A 22,933-nucleotide genomic window follows, 5' to 3' on the forward strand; every position below is an offset into this window, starting at 1 on the left:
GCCGTTGTTTTGAAGGAGGCCAGTGCTTATTTTTAGCAGCCGCTCTTCTTGTTGTTGTTTTTGCACTGTTAGCCTAATGTGGAGAATTAATGTTGTTTTTGTTGCGTTTTGTCTTGTTTTTTTGAGCTTTGTCATGTTTTCATTCCATAATACAGAAGACTGATGAGTATAAAGACACTGGCGAACAGAGTATGTGCTGATTGAATTAGGACGTCTGAGTATTTGTCCAAGAAAAGTAAAGTGTATCAATAAATAAATACATTCATTTTCCTTCGGCTTAGTCCCTTATTTTTCAGGGGTCGCCACAGCGGAATGAACCGCCAACTATTCCAGCATATATTTTACGCAGCTGATGCCCTTCCAGCTGCAACCCAGTACTAGGAAACATCCGTAGACTCTCATTCACATTCACACACTCATACACTACGGCCAATTTAGCTTATTCAATTTACCTATGGCGCATGTGTTTGGACTGTGGGGGAAACAAGAGCACCTGGAGGAAACCCACGCTAACATGGGGAGAATTTACAAACTCCACACTGAAATGCCAACTGACTCAGCTTGGGCTTGAACCAGTGACCTTCTTGCTGTGAGGCGACAGTGCTACCTACTGAGCCACTATGCCGCCCCTAAATAAATAAATAAAATAAATAAAATAAATAAATAAATAAATAAATAAATATAATATAATATAATATAAATAAAATAAATAAATAAATAAGTAAAATAAATAAATAAATAAATAAATATAAATAAAATAAATAAAATAAATAAAATAAATAAATAAATAAATAAATAAATAAATAAATAAATAAATAAATAAATAAATAAATAAATAAAATAAAAAGTCAGCAAATTTAGCACCCCGAACAGCGCTAAGTTTGTCTAAGTATGAGGGATAGTTTTGTATGAGAGTGTTATTCGTGATCATGACATCATATGTCTTGTTTATTGTTATTTTTAGCTTTGGAAGTGGAAACAGTACAACCCCCCCCTCAAAAAACATATCGTCTAGGTTTCAGCGAATCTTAATGTTTACTGTGGTCAGATGATTAACACTGGTTCAAGAGCATGTCAGAGCAAAGGAAAAAAGAAAGAAAAGTGCTTAGCTGACACTGATCTTCCATTATGATGAGATATAAATTGACTTACACAGCAGATCTGATCGGAGATACACGCTGCACTTGACTGCTCAGGTGACAACAAGGACACTTAAAGGGGTAGTTCACGCACAAAATGAATGTTTTCTGTTCATTTACTCACCTACAGCAGCTCATACAAGATGTAGGGGACTTTTTTTGTTACATCAGAGATTTTGAGCTGAATCTATGTTGATTTGTTTTTCAAATATTTCCCAAATGATGTTTAACAGATTCAGGAATTTTTCACAGTATTTCCTATAATATTTTTTCTTCTGGAGAAAGTCTGATTTGTTTTATTTCGGCTAGAATAAAAGCAGTTTTAAAACCATTTTAAGGTCAATATTATTAGCTCCGTTTGAGAGCCCCTATTATGAGTTTTTGAAAATAAGCTTCCATGCAGTGTGCAACACCGCTCTGAGTGAATGAAAACATCCAGCTGATGTTTAAATCTGAAAGTGTACCTTGTTTAAAACTATATATTTTTTTAAATAAAGGATTCAACTCAGAGTCGTTTAAATGATTCATCATTTGTCCAGATCTTTTGCTTGTTCGTATTAATGTTGACACAACACAATACCAACTACAGTGCATCCGGAAAGTATTGATAGCGCTTCACTTTTTCCACATTGTTTTATGTTACAGCCTTATTTCAAAATGGATTAAATTCATTTATTTCCTCAACATTCTACACACTATCCCCCATAATGACAATGTGAGAAAATAGTTTTTTAAATTGTTTCAAATTTATAAAAATTAAAAAAGCTGTAAAATCACATGTACATCAGTATTCACAGCCTTTGCTCAAAACTATGTTGATGCAAGTCTTCTTGAATATGATGCCACAAGCTTGGCACACCTGTCTTTGGGAATTTTTGCCCATTCCTCTTTACAGTACCTCTCGAGCTCTATTAGGTTAGATGGAACCAATGGTGTACAGCCATTTTCAGATCTCTCCAGAAATGTTCAATAGGATTTAGGTTTGGGCTCTGGCTGGGCCACTCAAGGACATTCACCGAGTTGTTGTGAAGCCGCTCCATTGATATTTTGGCTGTGTGCTTTGGGTCATTGTCCTGCTGGAAGATGAACCGTCGCCCCAGTCTGAGGCCAAGAGCACGCTGAAGCAGGTGTTCATTCAGGATGTCTCTGTCCATCGCTGCATTCATCTTTCCCTCTATCCTGACTAGTCTTCCAGGTCCTGCTGCTGAAAAACATCCCCACAGCATGATGCTGCCACCACCATGCTTCACTGTAGGGATGGTATTGTACACCTTCACTGTACACCTGGCATTCACTCCAAAGAGTTCAATTTGAGTCTCATCAGAGCAGAGAATTTAGTTTCTGATGGTCTGAGAGTCCTTCAGATGCCTTTTGACAAATTCCAGGCGGGGAGTTGCTTCCGTCTGGCCACTCTACCAAACAGGCCTTATTGGTGGATTGCTGCACAGATGGTTGTCCTTTTGTAAGGTTCTCCTCTCTCCACAGAAGAACACTGAAGCTCAGACACTAAGATTCTCCCCCTGATCACTCAGCTTAGATGACCGACCAGCTCTAGAAAGAGTCCTGGTGCTTCCAAACATCTTCCACTTGCAGATGATGGAGGCTGCATTCTTTGCTGTATTGTAATTATTCGTGCAATTTTATTATTATTTTTCTTTTATACATGATTCACACCTTACAAAATCGACCCAATCAATCTAAATTAATGATTTATTTTTTCACAAATAGAGCTATACAAGCCATCTGGTGAAATTGTATTCATATCGCAATATATATCGCATCAAAACATATCCTAATATATTGCGACGTCAGATTTGTTCAATATCGTGCAGACCTAATCTCGAAAAAAAAATAGTGAAATACTATGTACTGTCATCATGGCAAAGATAAAGCAAACCAGTTATTAGAAATGAAGTATTAAAACTAATGTTTAGAAATAAATCTTCTTTTCGTTAAACAGAAATATACAGGGGGCGGCTAATAATTCTGACGTCAACGGTATTTACTCTTGTACTTTACTCCCACTTGTAGGTCTCTTCGACAAATGCTTCTACGCCTCTAGTGATCGTGGATGGCTGTTGGGAATTAAATCCGTGAGTGAACAGGGAAACCGTGACCCACGTTTCTTCTTCTCGCTGAAAACGGATCGAGCTCATAAAGTTGCCTCCATTCACTCCAATGCCCGATATCTGCCCAATCATTGGGTTCACGTGGCCATCACCTACAACGGCCTCTTCATGAAGTTATACATCAACGGCGCTCAGACAGCCGTCAGCAGGGAGCAGTCAGGTGATGTCTTCAGCCCGCTCACTAAAAAGTGTAAGGTGAGTTTCATTCTGTTAGCACATTTTACAACATTTCAGGAAAATTGACACACTACAGAATTGATATTGTGTTTTTGTTGAAGTCAGAATTATTAGCCCAGATTTTATATATTTTTAAATATTTCCCAAATTATGTTTAACAGAGCAAGGAAATTTTCACAGTATGTCTGATAATATGTTTTCTTCTGGAGAAAGTCTGATTTGTTTTATTTCAGCTAGAATAAAAGCAGTTTTTAATTTTTTAAAAGCCATTTTAAGGTCAATATTATTAGCCCCTTTAAGCTAATTTTGTTTTCGATAGTCTACAGAACAAACCATCGTTATACAATAACTTGCCTAATTACCCTAACCCCCCTAATTACCCTAGTTAAGCATTTAAATGTCACTTTAAGCTGTATAGAAGTGTCTTGGAAAATATCTAGTCTAATATTATTTACTGTCATCAAGGCAAAGATAAAATAAATCAGTTATTGGAGATGAGTTATTAAAACTATTATGATTAGAAATGTGTTGAGGAAATCGTCTCTCCGCTAAACAGAAATTGATGGAAAAAATAATTCAGGGGGGCTAATAATTCTGACTTCAACTGTATGCTTTTGAGGTTTTGCTAAAAGTGCATGTAGAGGCACATTTTTTCTCGTGAGCCTATGTTGCTGAACTGATGCCATATGTTGAGCCAACAATGCGAAAGTGCTGTATGTTGAGCTGGCTGACAGGTTCCAAAAGTTTTATTGATAGCACCACAGTGTTTACACTGCGGAAAAACCACCCAGCCAGGGATAACTTACATAGCTTATTGCATTTAGTATTTACTGGAATACTATACTATTGGAGAAAAGCTAAATCAGGTTATTGTAATAGTTTGCTTCCTCTGATATCTCCTATATTGATATAGAAATTCAAATAAAATATTTGTAGAAAAGACTGCAATGAACGAATAATGAATAAGCTTATTTAAATCAGCTGTGTTAAATAAGAAAGACATGCAAAAAAAATTCAGATCAGTTGGGCATGAGGATCAGGATTGAAAAACAATGCTGTATGCCACTATAAGCAAACAAATAAACATAATCAATTGATCTGATCTTAAACCCAAGGTGCTGATGGTGGGTGGAAATGCCTTGAATCACAACTACCGAGGCTCCGTGGAACGTCTGGGCTTGTGGCGACAGGCTTTGTCCCAAAGGCAGATCATGAGGGACATGCACGGACGTGAGGACCCAGAGGACCTGCTGGACTTGGTGATCCGGGAAAGCTTCGAACATCCAGCACGCAAATGGCTTGCAGTAAAGGACGGAAGTTTCCCAATTCCTGATGATGGTCCCCGTGCTGGACTAGGCTCTTTAGACATCACTCTGGAGCCTCCAGCTTGTGGACAAACAGTGTGCGATAATACTGAAGTGGCGCGCAACTATAATCACTTCTGGAGCTTTCGCCAACCCAAAACCGTTCGATATCGCGTCGTGAACGTGTTTGACGACTTTCAGCGTAAACCTACAGTAACCGATCAACAGATTCACCTGCAGCATCAGCATCTGAACGAAGCCTTTAGCATGTACAACATCAGCTGGGAGCTGACCGTACACAACGTCAGCAATTCCTCATTGTACAACCGACTGGTCCTCGCCAACTGTGATATAAGCAAGGTTGGCGATGACGATTGCGATCCTGAGTGCAATCACACGCTTACCGGATTTGATGCGGGATTCTGCAAACCCAGGCCTGAAAAACACAGGACTGAATGTCCTGAGCGGAAACAAGGAAACGGTGTCTGCGATCCGGAGTGCAACTGTGAGAACTACAATTACGATAACGGTGATTGCTGCAACTCCAGCGTCACCGATGTGACCAAAACCTGCTTCAATCCCACTTCTCACTTAAGGTAAGCGATTAAGAGCAGACATTTACATTTAGTCATATAGCAGATGCTTTTGTCCAAAGTGGCTAACAATTGCGGAGGCATTCAGTGATTCAATAAGAAGAGGTAATACACACAACAAGTGCTGATTATACAAAGGCACTGTTGGTGCTCAGAGAATTAAGTGCTAGTGTAATGAGGGAGAGTGTTTTTTATAGAGAGAAGAGTGGTTTGTCAAGCGTTTAAGCTTTCTTTAGAATATCTTATTTTGTGTTTAGTGGATAAAGGAAACTCACAAAGGTAATAAATCACTTTAAGGAGAGTAAATATTGAGTAAATATCCATTTTTGGGGGTGAACTATCTCTTTAAAGCTTAACACACAGGGCTGCAAGTGAAGTGTGGTGAATATGGTGGTCTCAAGAACAGGTCTGATCTGTGTAATCTGCACAGGCAATTGTGGTTTACTACTGAGTCTCTTGCCGCTTTTCAGTTTGCATGATGTATGCTCAGTTTTAAACACCGCCACAAGAACAAAAGATGGAAAGGAAATTGGATTTCTAAGTCGGAGTACCTGAGGCCACTGGATGGAAAGCACAACATGTTTACAATACCAGCAGAATGGATACGGTCTGGTTTAACTTTTGGTCTATGTGAAAGGTAGCAGTGTTCATTTGTTTCACAAAAAGCAGGTACAGCTTAAGGACACACAGAGTAATAATAAGCTATGAGATTTGTTTTATGCAGGATTTATTGCTGTAGGAAGTGTTTTGGGGGGCTTTATTGTAGTTGGGTGGACTACAAAGTAAAATACAATCAGAATTTAAAGTAATCTCCATTTAAAGGTCACCTGAAGTGATTTGAAATACATTTAAACTTTTTTTACTCTCATTTTCTCATGATCATGACTTTCATTCATTCATTCATTCATTCATTCATTTTCTTTTCAGCTTAGTCCCTTTATTAATCTAGGGTCGCCACAGCGGAATGAATTCTCGTGATCACGGAACTGCCTGAATCATGACTTTCATTTTCTCGTCATCTTGACATAACAAAAATTGTTTTCAAGAGTTCACACTTAGCTTATGATTGATTATAAAGCTTGGCATGCTGTCCCGGGAGAGAACCCTGAGCTCATAAGATCCTCGAGCCCGGGGCTCCCTCCCGTTTGCAAGGTGAGAGGGGAGTTTGAGCTCAGGTAGATCTCGAGAACTCCCTTGCTGTAGTAGCTAATGAACAGATAGTGATTGCTCTTAAGCGATAACTACTTACTAGGAGCATGTCTATGGTGCCGATTTGGATTAGTCAATTAACTTAAGATGCATGTTTTTGGACGGTAGGAGGAAACCGGGGAACCCAGGGGAAACCCATGTGAGCACAGGGAGAACGTGTAAACTCCACACAGAAACATTGGCTGGCGTGGTAAGGACTAGAACCAGTGACGTTCTTGCTGTGAGGCAACAATGCTAACCACTGGGCCACCATGCCACCCATCTAGGAAAGGAGGAGGAGTAGGGGTGGAAGGGGGGATTCTTCAAAACGAAGATGGCTGTTATATGGAACTGAGGGTATTTATATTGGCTTAAGAATCATCTGATTGCTGAATCTTAAATTGAATAAAGGGGGACCCACTGCAAGCAATCATAAGCATGTGATCCTCTTAAAATTAGTACATAAATAAACTTCACTTCTTGTGATCACGATAAATTTTTGGGTGATCATGACATATCAAAAGTTGTTTTCTCGCTATCATAAATATTTTTGCTTTTATTTATTTATGTATTAAATTTTTTTTTATAATTATTTTTTTAGGGGTTTTCACCTTTATTTGGACAGGTCAGTAGAGAGAATTGACAGGAAAGTGTGTGGAGCAGAGAGAGGGGAAGGATCAGCATAGGACCTTGAGGCAGGAATCGAACCCGGGTCGCCACGAACACCGGAGTGCATGTGTTGGTGCACTTCCCACTACGCCATTGGACACGCTTTATTTAAAAAAAAAAAAATAGGGTTAGAAATAGGTTGTAAACATGAGAAAACAGCTTTTTATGTCGATACACTGTGCTCATTGGAACTTTCAGAGCAGCTGAAATGTTTCTGTAACCTTCCCCAGCCTCGTGCCTCAAGACAATCCTGTCTCTGAGGTCTACAGACAATTTCTTTGTCTTCATGCTTGGTTTGTGCTTTGACATGCACTGTCAACCCTGGGACCTTATATAGACAGGTGTATGCCTTTTCCAATCATGTCCAATCAACTGAATTGACCACAGGTGAACTCCAATGAAGCTGCTGAAACATCTCAAGACTGATCAGTAGAAACAGAAAGTACCTGAGCTCAATTTAGAGCTTCACGCCAAAGGCTGTGAATACTGATGTACACGTGCATGAAAGTACTCACAACACATGCAAATACAGAAATGCATTAGATTTTATGGAGATGCACTCCCACTGCAGAATCATCCCAATCGATCTAACATAAATTCTTTCCAAATAGAGACATTAAGTCATCTGTGGAAACTGTAGTCATAACGCAATATTATCACAAAATAATAAGATATAGCAATGTTATATTTTTCCAATATCGTGCAGCCCTAGTTTAGACTGTTCTCCAAGCAAGAGTTTCAAGAGTTCCCACTTAGATATGCTTGGCGTTTAAAGCAGGTTTGGCATGCTGTCCCGGAAAAAACCCTGAGCTCGGAGATATTTGAGCCCAGGGCTCCCACCCGGTCGATAAGCATATCAGGAGATCCGAGATTAGGTAGGTCTCGAGAGCTCCCCCTTTAGAAAAGGGAGGAAAAGGAGGAGATGGGGTGGAAGGGGGGATTCTTCCAAACGAAGATAGAGCAGTAGGGAGAAAATGATCCATTTATAGTAAATTAGGATCACTCTGATTGAATTATTACTGATTACAGATGAGTGGCCAGACGTGCTCAATCATATCACATGCTCCTCTCGAAATTAGTTTATGAAACTTCACTTTATTTTCAAAATGCAAACTTTTGTTTACTAAAGTGCACGCAGGTTCATGGGAACCATTTCATGTCCGGAGAGAGAGAACAGTGAATGAACTGATAAGTGAAAACAAGCTTTTTACGTCTTTGTTTTGATCTGCGTGATTCATCCCAGTGTTCCAGTATTGTCCATGAATCCGCATCTTAATTGAGCTTCCCTTTCAAGGCGAAGCAGTGTTTCCTATTAGCCTTTCTGAACGCTTTCCAGGCCGCAGAATCACTTGCAATGGTATTCCCGAAGCTCCTCAGATGACTCTGTGTGCGGGCTATGAGGTGACATCAGTCACGAAAAACACACAGGTGGTTTTTCCCCCAAATATTATCCCGTCGCAATCATCAAGAGACATGTTTATCACTGCATATCCAATCCGGTAACAGAAATCAGCCCAAAACCTGGGCTTTCGGTGGAAATATTGCAAGCGACGGATGAAAGATGGTTTAGAAAGATTAGAGTGAGAACAGAAGAAGAATTTTTAGATAAGCACCCCAAGTGGATGTTTATTTTGTATTGATTATGGGACGTCCGGGGAGACACGATGACGGCTGCGCTGCGAACATTCGTCAACATTCCTGCTTAATTGTGGAATTCTGGATGAACGCTGCGCTGAATGCGTGGCACAACAATAGCTGTGTGGTCGGAGGTTTATTTTTGTAGAGCCGAAGCCTGTTACCACTTTGCTTGTTTGGAAATCCAGAGAACAGATTGGAGTCTGTGAGCAAAAGAGAAAAATGTGAATGATATCAGCTTATGTTGTCTTACATGTTTAGGCACGTGTTTTACGTTATTTCTCCATGCTTTTTGGGGAATGTATACAGTGCCACATTGTTATTGCAAGCAAACGGCCTGTCTGTAAGGAGAGATTTTTGTTTTTGACCTTCACAAGATCACTGATTAGCTCTGACGTTGTATACCTTGGACACAGTTTGTGGTTAACACTGGGCCAGAAGTTAAACTTGCCTTCCATGTACACTCAGTATTCATTTAAATTCAGCCGTCGTTTACACTAATACGGTTTAGTTTGAAAACTCATAAGTTTTGCTACGGTTTTACGCCATCCGTCCACAATATGCTGGAGTTTTTGAACGCCGAAAATGGAGCGTTTTGGAAAAGCTGAAGAGGCCATTTTGGTTTTAAACCACTGCTACTCTGTGTCAGTGTGGATGGGGGAAAATGGAGACATCTGAAAACGGAGGTGGGGCTGCAGACATCTAGGGTTGGGTATTGTTTGGGGTTATTTCGCTAACGGTGCTAAATCGATACTTTTAAAACAGTACCGGAGCCAAAATGGTGCCTGAACCAATGATATATTAACTATATATATATATATATATATATATATATATATATATATATATATATATATATATATATATATATATATATATATATATATATATATATTTTTTTTTTTTTTTTTATCGTTATAATTGCACAATATAAATATATATTTATAATAAGTTTAAAGTAAACATCAATTCATATTTTATATATTAGAATTGCATTAACATATTTTTTGATCATTTGTTTGTTAGAGATTTGCATTATGCTATTAACATTACATTTACTTCACTTGGGTCATGGTTTCATAGTATTACCATTAGTTTCACATGACTTTTCAGAGCTCAAAATGAAGGCTTTACCAAATTTATCTCTGACCACACCAAACATAAACAATTAATTATTTCTTAGGAAAATGCAAAATATATTTTTATCTAACAAAACATATGCACAGTAATCTGTCCTGGCTAAAGGTCCCATCACCAGTTAACTACACATAAATGGGGAGTAAATCTCCAATAAAAGCAATGTTACTGTAAAAAATGATAATTAAACCATATTAACGCAATAGAAAGCATGTGACAAAACATGTGCGATGATAAAAGGATGATCACACACACACGGTTAACGTTAGACCCATTATTAATCTGTTCAAAGAATCGTTAAAGTGAAAGCAACTGGTGCTGCTTACAAAAAGACAAATCTAGACATCTTGAAAGCAGCAAGACATGTTGTGGGTGCATGTTCATCACTTTTTGTCTAGTCTATTTGAAAGAGAACCGATCGCATCAGTTGCGTTTCTAGGCACGGTTGCTTCATGCAAGGAAACGGGAGCGCGCACGCACTCCATCTTGATAAGCCTAAACCATTGGCCAAGTTACTTGTTATTGACTTTCCATCTGCATTCAATACCATTCAGCCATATATTTTGGTTGAGAAACTTATTAATGAATTTGAGTTGGATTGAATGCTTGTAGGTTGGATTTTAGACTTTCTTGTCCAGAGAACACACAGGGTTAAACTAAAGAATTGTTTCTCTGAATGGTTGGTATCATCTACGGGGTCACCTCAAGGTTGTGTCCTTTCTCCAATATTATTTATTTTGTGCACAAATAGCTGTAGGAGTGTTTTTAGTAATGGGTACATTTTAAAGTTTGCTGACTATTCTGTAATTGTTAGTTTGGTAAGTGAGGAAGACTCCACGCACGGTCCTGTAATTGATTATTTTTCCAGCTGATGTCTGGAGGCTTTCTTACAAGCGAATGTTCTCAAGACTAAAGAGATGACTATATGTTTTAATTCTAAGAGAAGACTGATTAAGGGTAAGCAAACAAGTATTAATGCAATGGGTGTTGAGAGTGTTGATCAGTATAGGTATTAGGGAACTGTTTTAGATAATATATTGTCCTTTTCTGTTAATCCTAATATTCTGTGTAAGAAGGGGCAACAAAGACTATACTGTTAACAGAAATGAAGATCTTTTAATATAGATAAATCAGTCATGTGTAGGCATGGGATGATAACAGTTTTCAAGGTATACCGCGGTTTGGAAAAGTCAAGGTTTTAAAACCGCCAACATTCTCTGTAATACCATGCCTAAGGTTTGTGTAAGACTTTTTATTTACATTTTTTGTTTGTTTTTTGGGACAACAACATCTCCAGCAGAAATTATATCCAAATTGTGAAGAAATCAGTGTTTTAGAAACGAATGAAGACAGCAGAAGTCCGTGATTTATTTGATTATTATGTAGCCTGACATGTTTACAGCTCCAAAATATTATAAATCTATCAAAAATGAAATATATTGACAATCCCGGACATTCAAAAAGAATATATTGTAGAGCAGTGAGGACCATACCGTGATAAAGTGAAACCGTGATATTTTTATCCAAGGTTATCATACCATCAGAATCTTCCACCGGCCCATGCCTACTCATGTCATGTTTTACAGTTCATACATTCAGTCACTGCTATCTTTTTCTTTGCTTTGTTGGTTCAATTCTCTAAGTGTGAAAAATAAGAGTTGTTTGGAGAAAATTGTGCACCTAGTAGGAAAAATAACAGGGGGAAACATATGACCATGGCTCAGTTATACCATAGACAAGTTTTGAGTAAAGCTCAGAGTATTCTGACGGATGATTCCCATCCTATGCACCACGAGTTTGATCTTCTCCCTTCTGGTATTCGATACAGAACTCCTATTAGTAAAACAAATCGGTTTAAACTTTCATTCATCCCCACAGCTAGTTTTTAAATTTAGGGTAGAATTTGTATTGTATAATGTGCTTTTGTGTATTATGTGTGACATGCTTATATGCTGCAACCAAATTGCCTTCAAGAAATGAATAAAGACTGACTGACATAATAAAACCCTGCGTTTGGATCCTCACCTCTGTTGCCAGCGTCACTTCACTGTAACAGCCAGAGTGTGTGTGTGATCACGTGATGTGCGTTTTCAGTGTAGTGTGGACGGAGTGTTGTTCAGAAACATTAGGTGAAACGCCAGTGTGGACGCGGATCATTTTTATTCAATTTTTTTAATCTAATACGTATTAGTGTACACGGGGCCAAAGGCACAACCCAGGCTCATTCTGAAAACGTAGTCCTGAGGACGTTTCTGGAGACCGCGAAATACGTCCCGGGAGGTACGTATTTTTGCAAATTTTGGTTTTCGCGAATCCGCGAGAGGCCGCTGTGTCCGCCTTTTTGGCTTCTCGGACATCTCCCGTGAGTGCCGTTCGTGCCCGCGCTGTTCTTGCGTGAACCCACCAGAGGCCGCTGTCGAACGAACGTCTGTCTGTCCGACTGGCTGAATGATTGACTGGGCGACCCACCCTCCTCCTTCCCGGAACCCAACCAATTTTACCGATCGACCCGCCCGCCCTAAACCCAACCAAAGATTTTCAAAAGCCGTCCGGAAGAAGAAAAGCCCTCGTCTGATTTTTATTTATTTATTTTTTACCACGTTTTCGGATTTTACCACATTCTCACCCTGTTATGAACCTCTTCGCTTTATTTCTTGGATTCTGTTTTAGTCTTACCTAATTTCTGGAACCGCTCTTCCCCGGTCTCGAACCCGCTGGTCATTGTCGTGGTCAGCTCCTAGTCCGCCGACGCACACAACGTGCTAACCGGACAAACTGGTTGCGGCGGGAAAGCCCTCCACACGAAGGCAAGCGATCAGCCGGCGAGCGCTAAAAGGAACGGCGTCATACCGCCCCGCAGCGTTCGCTTAAAAAACTAAATGCAGCCATCCGTACCTCCGGCTACATAATTGGCGGTCTCCAGAAACATCCTCGGGACTACGTTTTCGGAATGAGCCTGGGTTGCAACGGCACTTAAATTGAGGAGGCATTCAGCGATTCAACAAGAAGAGGCAATACACTAGAGTACTAATTAAGTACTAGAGCACGGGTCGGGAACCTTTTTTCAGCAAAGAGCCATTTCTGATTTGTTTTGAGCAAATGCATTATTTTAAAGAGCCATTGGGAATATATAAGCATCACATGACAAGCAAGTCCATGTATTAAGTAAGGATCATTTGTAGGATTTCGCCATCAACACTCATGAATGTTGCTTGAATTTATGTGCACAAGGTTACTATAGAAATGTAAGTTGAATACCCTTTATTGGTGTCTGATTCAAGTTAATCCACAGCGCTGCACATGCACACTGGTTGAAATGTGCTTTTATTCTTATCCATTTTGCTGTAAAAATAAACAATATAAAGGTCATTTTAATTGTATTTTCAATAGGAAACTGATTTTTAGTGACAGTTTTAATTTTTAATTGAAGGGAGACAGGTGGAGAGCCACATATTTGGCTCCCGAGCCATAGGTTCCCTACCCCTGTACTAGAGTAATGAGAAGGGAGTGTTTTTCCTTAGTAGAGAGAGAAGAGTGTTTCTATAGGTGGTTTGTCAAGCCACACTCAGAAATGCACAATATTTTATAGAGATATGTGGAGATTGTACAGTTGAAGTCAGATTTATTAGCCACCGTTTATTTTTTCTCCAAGTTTCTGTTTAACGGAGAGATTTTTTCACGACATTTCTAATCATAATAGTTTTAATAACTCATCTCTAATAACTGATTTATTTTGTCTTTGTCATGATGACAGTAAATAATATTAGACTAGATATTCTTCAAGACACTTCTATACAGCTTAAAGTGACATTTAATGGCTTAACTAGGTTAATTAGGGTAACTAGGCAGGTTAGGGGAATTAGGCAAGTTATTGTATAACGATGGTTTGTTCTGTACACCAGTGTTTCCCAACCCTGTTCCTGAAGGCACACCAACAGTCCACATTTTCAACCTCTCAAACACACCTGAATCAACTCATCATAACATCAGAAGAGACTCCAACACCTGAAGTTAATGGGTCAGAAAAGGGAGACATCCAAAATATGTACTGTTGGTGTGCCTCCAGGAACAGGGTTGGGAAACACTGCTGTAGACTATCGAATAATTATAATTTTTCTAATAATTCTGACTTCAACTGTATATATATATATATATATATATATATATATATATATATATATATATATATATATATATATATATATATATATATATATATATATATATATATATATGTAAATTGTATATATACAACTGTATATTACAAAATAGTAGTTTCTTTTAATCTAGTTGATTAATTGTTTGTATACAGTTAAAGTCAAAATTCTTCATGAAATTGAAATGCTTTCAAAAATATTTCCCAAATGTTGCTTAATAGAACGTGTAAGTAGTGTACGTTGACATGTACTTGCCATGCACATTTAAGTTGACATGTTTCTTATAGTCAGTTAAATGTGTTGAAGGAGCAGTATCAGCAGATATTAAGCAGACAGTCTACACCAAAAAAAAATATTCAAAGATGATTCCTTGGATTTCCTCAATTTTTTTACGTTAAGTGGTTGTAAACAATTTATTTGGGCTGAATTTAAACAAACAAATTAAGTTGAACATTATTAAATTTAATTTGCTTGTTTAAATTCAACACAAATAAATAGTTTGCAACAGTTTTGCATGCAACACTTTTTTTTTCAGTGTCTAATACTCAAATGAGAAGCAATTAGCATGTAGTTGCAATGCAACTTTTAGTGAACAAAATGTGCAACAGGGACCATCACAATAAATCTTACACAAACTTTTAAAGACAAGTAATTGAGATGAATCTAGACATGTGCATATTTTCACGCTCCGTCTCCATCTGTGACTCCAGGGCCTATCTGGATGTGAAGGAGCTAAAAGAGATCCTCAAGCTGGACGGTTCCACACACCTCAATATCTTCTTCGCCAATTCCTCCGATGAAGATCTGGCTGGAGTCGCCACCTGGCCGTGGGATAAGGACGCGCTGGCACATCTCGGTACAGAGAAATTACTGCATACATGTTTGAGTTATATTCCTGCAATCATCTGATGCTGAAAGTTTAGCTCTGTCGCTCTCTGTTCTGTTATTACATTATTTCAGTGGTTCCTCTTCTCATGAAGCATTAAGGGTGGTATAAATCATTCTGTTGGAGGATTAAAGTAAATTAATCAAAGCGGATTAAAGTGTGAAAGCTGAATAAGAAGAAAAAGTGAAGACAAATTGACTGTATATGCAAATAAAATGATCTGTCATCTCAAGGATATCATTTGCATGACTTTTAACTGTTTTAACTATTAAACTATTTTAACTATTTTAACTATTTTAACTATTTAACTATTTTAACTATTTTAACTATTTTAACCATTTTAACCATTTTAACTATTTTAACTATTTAACTATTTTAACTATTTTAACTATTTTAACTATTAAACTATTTTAACTATTTTAACTATTTTAACTATTTAACTATTTTAACTATTTTAACTATTTTAACTCTTTAACGGTTTTAACTATTTTAACTCTTTAACGGTTTTAACTGTTTTAACTATTAAACTATTTTAACTATTTTAACTATTTTAACTATTTTAACTATTTAACTATTTTAACTATTTTAACTATTTAACTATTTTAACTATTTTAACTATTAAACTATTTTAACTATTAAACTATTTTAACTATTTTAACTATTTTAACTATTTAACTATTTTAACTATTTTAACTATTTTAACTATTAAACTATTTTAACTATTTTAACTATTAAACTATTTTAACTATTTTAACTATTAAACTATTTTAACTATTTTAACTCTTTAACGGTTTTAACTGTTTTAACTATTAAACTATTTTAACTATTAAACTATTTTAACTATTTTAACTATTTTAACTATTTAACTATTTTAACTATTTTAAGTATTTTAACTATTTTAACTATTTAACTATTTTAACTATTTTAACTCTTTAACGGTTTTAACTATTTTAACTATTAAACTATTTAAACTATTTTAACTATTTTAACTATTAAACTATTTTAACTATTTTAACTATTAAACTATTTTAACTATTTAACTATTTTAACTATTTTAACTATTTTAACTATTTTAACTATTAAACTATTTTAACTATTTAACTATTTTAACTATTTTAACTATTTTAACTATTTTAACTATTTTAACTATTAAACTATTTTAACTATTTAACTATTTTAACTATTTTAACTATTTTAACTATTTTAACTCTTTAACGGTTTTAACTATTTTAACTATTAAACTATTTTAACTATTTTAACTATTAAACTGTTTTAACTATTTAACTATTTTAACTATTTTAACTATTTTAACTATTAAACTATTTTAACTATTTTAACTATTTAACTATTTTAACTATTTAACTATTTTAACTATTTTAACTATTTTAACTATTAAACTATTTTAACTATTTAACTATTTTAACTATTTTAACTATTTTAACTATTTTAACTCTTTAACTGTTTTAACTATTTTAACTATTAAACTATTTTAACTATTTTAACTATTTTAACTATTAAACTATTTTAACTATTTAACTATTTTAACTCTTTAACTGTTTTAACTATTTTAACTATTAAACTATTTTAACTATTTTAACTATTTTAACTATTTTAACTATTTTAACTATTTAACTATTTTAACTATTAAACTATTTTAACTATTTTAACTATTTTAACTATTAAACTATTTTAACTATTTTAACTATTTTAACTCTTTAACTGTTTTAACTATTTTAACTATTAAACTATTTTAACTATTTAACTATTTTAACTATTAAACTATTTTAACTATTAAACTATTTTATCTGTTTTAACTATTTAACTATTTTAACTATTAAACTATTTTAACTATTTAACTATTTTAACTATTAAACTATTTTAACTATTTAACTATTTAACTATTTTAACTATTAAACTATTTTAACTATTTAACTATTTTAACTATTAAACTATTTTATCTGTTTTAACTATTTAACTATTTTAACTATTAAACTTTATTAGGTACACCTGACCAACTGTTTGTTAACGCAAATTTTTAATCAGCCAATAAAATGGCAGCAACTCAATGCATTTAGGCATGTTGACATGATCAAACTGAGCATCAGAATGGGGAAGAAAGGGGAATTAAGTGACTTTAAACATGGCATGGTTGTTGGTTCCAGACGGGCTGGTCTGAGTATTTCAGAAACTGCTGATCTACTGGGATTTTCGGTCTGATGGTCTGAAAAAGAGGAAATGGTCTGAAATGGTCTGAAATAGTCTGAAAAAGACCAATGGTCTGAAAAAGAGGAAATATCCAGTGAGCGGCAGTTCTGTGGGCGCAAATGCCTTGTTGATGTCAGAGGTCAGAGGAGAATGGCCAGACTGGTTCCAGCCGATAGAAAGCTAACAGTAACTCAAATAAGCACTCGTTACAACCGAGGTCTGCAGAAGAGCATCTCTGAACACACAACATGCCCAACCTTGAGGCAAATGGGGTACAGCAGCAGAAGACCACACCGGGTGCCACTCCTTTGAACGTCCAATGGTTAAAAAAATATATGAAATGGCCGTTTTTGTAATATTTAGAATTATATGTTGCATTATATATGAAATATATTTGAGTATATATGTGAAATCCATATATGAACTTGCTTCTGAGTATGTAATTTACATTCCATCAGATTTCTACATGATACATGAGTGTTTACAGTGTGTGCTACTCTTCTTCTTCTTCTTTAGGTGGTATAGTTCTGAATCCATCTTTCTATGGGACGTTTGGCCACACGCACACCATGATCCATGAGATCGGCCACAGTCTGGGACTGTACCACGTGTTCAGGGGGATCTCAGAGATCGAGTCCTGCAACGATGCATGTTTAGAGACTGAGCCCTCGCTGGAAACTGGAGATCTGTGTGCCGATACCAACCCAACACCCAAATACAAGCTCTGCAAGGACCCTGAGCCTGTCAATGAAACATGTGGGAACCGCAACTTTGTTCACACGCCCTTTAATAATTACATGAGTTATGCAGGTAAGAGCAGATACACTTTCTCTATCAGTTTTACTCAATCACAAAACACATCAACAGTATGGCTGTAATTTATAAATAGTCTGAATGCCTGAACTGAAGCCTAGAGAAAATGTTCTGCCTAAATTCAACATAATTGAACTATAACAGTGGGACTTTTTATAGACTCTGCTCAGAATCTTCACCTAAGGTTGCTTTCTGCCTGTAGCCTGTATGGGAATGTGTAGCCTGTATGTTCACATGTTTAGTGAATGAAGTAAGAGAGGAAAAATTGACTTTCCTAGTACTTGAATTTAAAGGGAGGCAACGCAGTGGCGCAGTAGGTAGTGCTGTCACCTCACAGCAAGAAGGTCGCTGGTTTGCATGTTCTCCCTGCGCTCGCGTGAGTTTCCCCCACAGTCCAAAGACATGCGGTACAGGTGAATTGGGTAAGCTAAATTGTCCATAGTGTATGTGTGTGAATGAGAGTGTATGGGTGTTTCCCAGAGATGGGTTGCAGCTGGAAGTGCATTCGCTGTGTAAAATATGTGATGGATAAGTTGGCGGTTCATTCCGCTGTGGCGACCCCGGATTTATAAAGAGACTAAACTGAAAAGAAAATGAATGAATGAATGAATTTGAAGGGATGAAGGGTAGTGAAGCTCACCTTGTCAGCAAAACGACCTCATTGTCATGGCTGCTGTCAACACTATAGACCCTAGTTGAACATTAAAGTTTCGTTGATGGATCATTTAGCTGGAATTAGTAGGAGCTATGTTTCAGGTTGAGCCGAACGTGACATTCCTTCTCCTAGATAACAGGGATGGCATAGGGCACAGGTGTCAAAGCCAGTTCCTGGAAGGCCTCAGGCATGCACAGTTTAGTTTCAATCCTGCTTGAACACACTTACCTGTAGGTTTCAAACAAGCCTGAATTAGTCTCAATTAGGACTCAGTTTGATCAGGTGTGTTTAGTTAGGGTTGGAAATAAACTGTGCAGAGCTCTGGCCCTCCAGGAACTGGCTTTGACACCTGTGGCATAGAATCATCAACAGATGAACAGAGTATATAATTTCCATAACGCCATGTGTCTTTATGCTTAGTGAGTATTTTGAGAATAGAAGGGGACCAAGCACTGAACCTTGAGGCACCTCAGATCTGCTGCTTCTGTTCTGTTGTGAATGTTTCGGAATAAAATGATTTGGTGTGTCTGGAATTGCATACTTGCCTACTGTTTAGTATGTGAAAGCAGTATGTGAGCAGAATAGTATGTCCGAATGCATTACATTAAAAAAAACAGTAGGCGATATTCAAGTATTTCCGGCAGGAGTCTAAAAGGTGCAACCAATGGAGACTTTACAATGCAACGCAAGTGAAGCGTTGTTGGTCATGTGATAATGGCTAATGTAGTATGGGCGAATTACAATTCTACTTCCCACATTCATACTACAGAATGTACTTTTCTAATAGTCGAGAAGTAAATTCATAATCAATTGTAATACTTAAATTGAGTATGCAATTTCTGGGATAGAGCTATTGACCTCTGTCTTACTAAAGCTAATTTCATAGCAAAACACACACACTGTGAATTTGTTTTCATTCTTTTTGAATCAATCATTTATTAATTTTCTTTTTGGCTTAGTCCCTTTATTAATCTGGGGTCACCACAGCGGAATGAACCACCAACTTATCCAGCACATGTTTTACGCAGCAGATGCCCTTTCAGCCGCAACCCATCTCTGGGAAACACCCATACACTCTCATTCACACTCATACACTTCGCACAATTTAGCCTACCCAATTCACCTTTAGCACATGTGTTTGGACTGTGGGGGAAACCGGAGCACCCGGAGGAAACCCACGTGAACGCAGGGAGAACATGCAAACTCCACACAGAAACGGCAACTGACCCAGTTGAGGCTTGAATCAGCGGCCTTCTTGTTGTGAGGCGACAGCACTACCTACTGTGCCACTGCGTCACCCTCTTTTTGAATCATTTAAAGATTATTTATTCATTCATTCATTCATTCATTTTCCTTTGGCTTAGTCCCTGATTATCAGGGGTCGCCACAGCGGAATGAACTACCAACTATTCCGTCATATGTTTCACGCAGTGAGATACCCTTCCAGCACCCGGAGGAAACCCACACCAACATGGGGAGAACATGCAAACTCCACACACAAATGCCAACTGTCCCAGCTGAGACTTGAACTAGTACTTCTTGCTGTGAGGCAGCAGTGCTAACCAATGAGCTACCGCGCCGCCCTCCTTCATTTTGACTCATTATTTGACTTATTAATGCTGCTTGATTTAAGAATGTCTAAATATTCAGACTTGAAATAAGACAAAAATTCTGATTAAGAAAAATAAAATTGCAGTCAATTATTTGTTATTTGTTTATTTATAATAACTGACCCTTCGCTAAGCCCCGCCCTCCTTAGTTACTGTGCTACGCCTGTCAGGCTTTCGTGCCTGGCTCGTCTATTACAATATGTATGCACCGGTGTCAGATATTCCCAGGGATATAATTAGTCATTTTTGGCGAACAGGTGAGATATCTGAGAAAGCCAGACAAAAAAGGACTGCAGTATGCATTACAGGAGTATATTCAAGACTTAATATGCAACTGATTAGAAAGTAACTTAATCAAAATTGAAGCTAGGTTAGCCTAGCCGCCTCATACACTGACCATTCAACAGCTTAGTTCATGCACAGCAGGAGAGGTGAGATTTAAAAATAATCTAATATTAACAAATTAAACTGTGATTTCTCTATTTTTAGCCAAAAGCCTGATAGATTAATGTTGTGCAATGAAATATAGCGTTACTAGCCAATGAGGAAACACACATGGACAGATCTTCTACATCATTCATTCATAGAAAGAGCAGTCAGAAAGGGGAAATTGATGGATTTGAGCCAAATAATAGCATCAATAACCCATAACAATGTACAGTACCTATAACTATCAGTATGTTTGTGTGCTCTTCATCCAGTTTCTATTTTAATTAGCAGTTAAGTGGTTAAAATTAATAAACTGAAAAGCAAATCAAAGTATAAATAGCAGAAGTGAACAAATACATTTTCCCTACCAGCAAATATTAATCCGACACCAAATATAAAAGCAGACACTAACCCGGTATAACGTCGTCACCAATGACTAAATCTTTAAAAGACTGAAGAAAACATCAGTGAACCTTAGCTCTGACATGGACATGAGCATTAAAACAGATGGAAATATGACTGCTATTAGTATGACTACTATGGTGAAGGCTTAAACGGAGCAGTGCTCATAATATCGAGCGAAAAAAAGAAAAATACCGCTGGGAAACAGAACCTGCTTTGTCTTTTTGTAGGAAACAGTTTAGATCTGTTTAGGGTAAGCTGTGTGTGAGTTATTGCCGTCGGTCTATCACTGAATGTGTCAGGAATATCAAAACAAAACCAACTTAACTCCGCTCCATTAGCGCCCCTCACACAGCTTGATCCACGCTGGCATTTCTCCTCTTGGGTTTTAGGTTTTAAAAAGGGAAAAAATTCCAACATCCCATCCAAACTTTGATACCGGGTATCAGATTTGCACAATACATATGCACAACGCTTTGGCTTGTTTCCCTCGCTCGAAAGCTTGACAGAGCCCCTGCGCGTAGCTACGGTTGCTAAGCCACGATTGGTGGGTGGCGGTTTTTGGGTGTGGCTTAGCGAAGGGTCAGTTCTACATTTTAACTGTACAATCTAAAATAAACTCAGCTCATAAGGCCAACTATGAAAAAAATGTTAAATAATTGTTTTTCCAAACAGTCCAAATATCTGGCATCACGGTGTCACAGTGGGCAGCACGATCGCCTCACAGCAAGAAGGTCGCTGGTTCGAGCCTTGTCTGAGTCAGTTGGCGTTTCTGTGTAGAGTTTGCATGTTCTCCCCATGTTGGCGTGGGTTTCCTCCGGGTGCTCCGGTTTCCCCCACAGTCCAAACACATGCGCTATAGGGGAATTGGATGAACTAAATTGTCCGTAGTGTATGAGTGTGAATGCAAGAGTGTATGGATGTTTCCCAGTGTTGGGTTGCGGCTGGAAGGGCACCCACTGCGTAAGACATGTGCTGGATAAGTTGACGGTTCATTCCGCTGTGGCGACCCCGGATTAATAAAGGAACTAAGCCGAAAAGAAAATGAAGGAATGAATCTGAATATCTAGTGCACTGTAGGGCAATGCAATCTGATCAAGTAGAGAATAATCATGCCAATAATTATGCCAAATAACTAAACCTACTCTCATTTTTTTTCCCCACAGAGGACGACTGCACGGACTCCTTCACGCTTAATCAGGTGGCTCGAATGCATTGCTATTTGGATCTTATTTACCAAACCTGGCAACCCAACTATCGTCCCCCTCCTGTCCCGATGGCACCCCAAGTGGTGGAACAAGATCACAGCTCCATTTCAATTGAGTGGTTTCCTCCCATCTCAGGCCACTTCTATGACAGGTGAACTGAGGCTTCAATGGCCTTTGTTTATTTATTATTTTATTTCATTTAACAGGGACAATGCTCATTAATCAACAGTAAACACACTGTAAAGAAGCCAGAGTTAGCCACAGGGGCTCATTTTCATCTGTTGTCTAATTTAATAAAAAAAAAAGGCAACCTAAAAACAAAAACACAATAGTACACATGCAATATCAGTAAAGTTACATACAGTAGAACACAAATATAAAACAATCCCTAAGTTTTATAAGTTGATCAAATGATAAGTGGATAATTATACAATAAAACATAAGATAGAGTCCAGTCAAAGTACATTTAATACATCTAATGCATTTCTGATAAGTCTGCAGACATTAAATGTATTTATTTAAGGTTGGAGCTAAACTATGCAAAGAAAAAGATCCTCCAGGAATAGATTTGGACATCACCCATACACTGAAATCAAA

At 37.3% G+C, this 22,933-nt stretch overlaps 1 protein-coding gene across 1 annotated transcript in view; it reads left to right on the forward strand.

The window, feature by feature from the left end:
• The window catches only part of pappaa (pregnancy-associated plasma protein A, pappalysin 1a), a 183,487-nt gene that overhangs the window by 4,405 nt on the left and 156,149 nt on the right, over positions 1–22,933 (forward strand). The window contains exons 2-6 of the mRNA XM_056458871.1: positions 3,171–3,463; positions 4,561–5,345; positions 14,839–14,984; positions 17,736–18,029; positions 22,295–22,487. Coding sequence (XP_056314846.1) covers positions 3,171–3,463; positions 4,561–5,345; positions 14,839–14,984; positions 17,736–18,029; positions 22,295–22,487 — 1,711 coding nt within the window. The remainder of the gene's footprint in view (positions 1–3,170; positions 3,464–4,560; positions 5,346–14,838; positions 14,985–17,735; positions 18,030–22,294; positions 22,488–22,933) is intronic.

Source organism: Danio aesculapii, chromosome 5, assembly GCF_903798145.1.
Source record: "Danio aesculapii chromosome 5, fDanAes4.1, whole genome shotgun sequence".
Classification (NCBI taxonomy): Eukaryota; Metazoa; Chordata; class Actinopteri; order Cypriniformes; family Danionidae; genus Danio; species Danio aesculapii.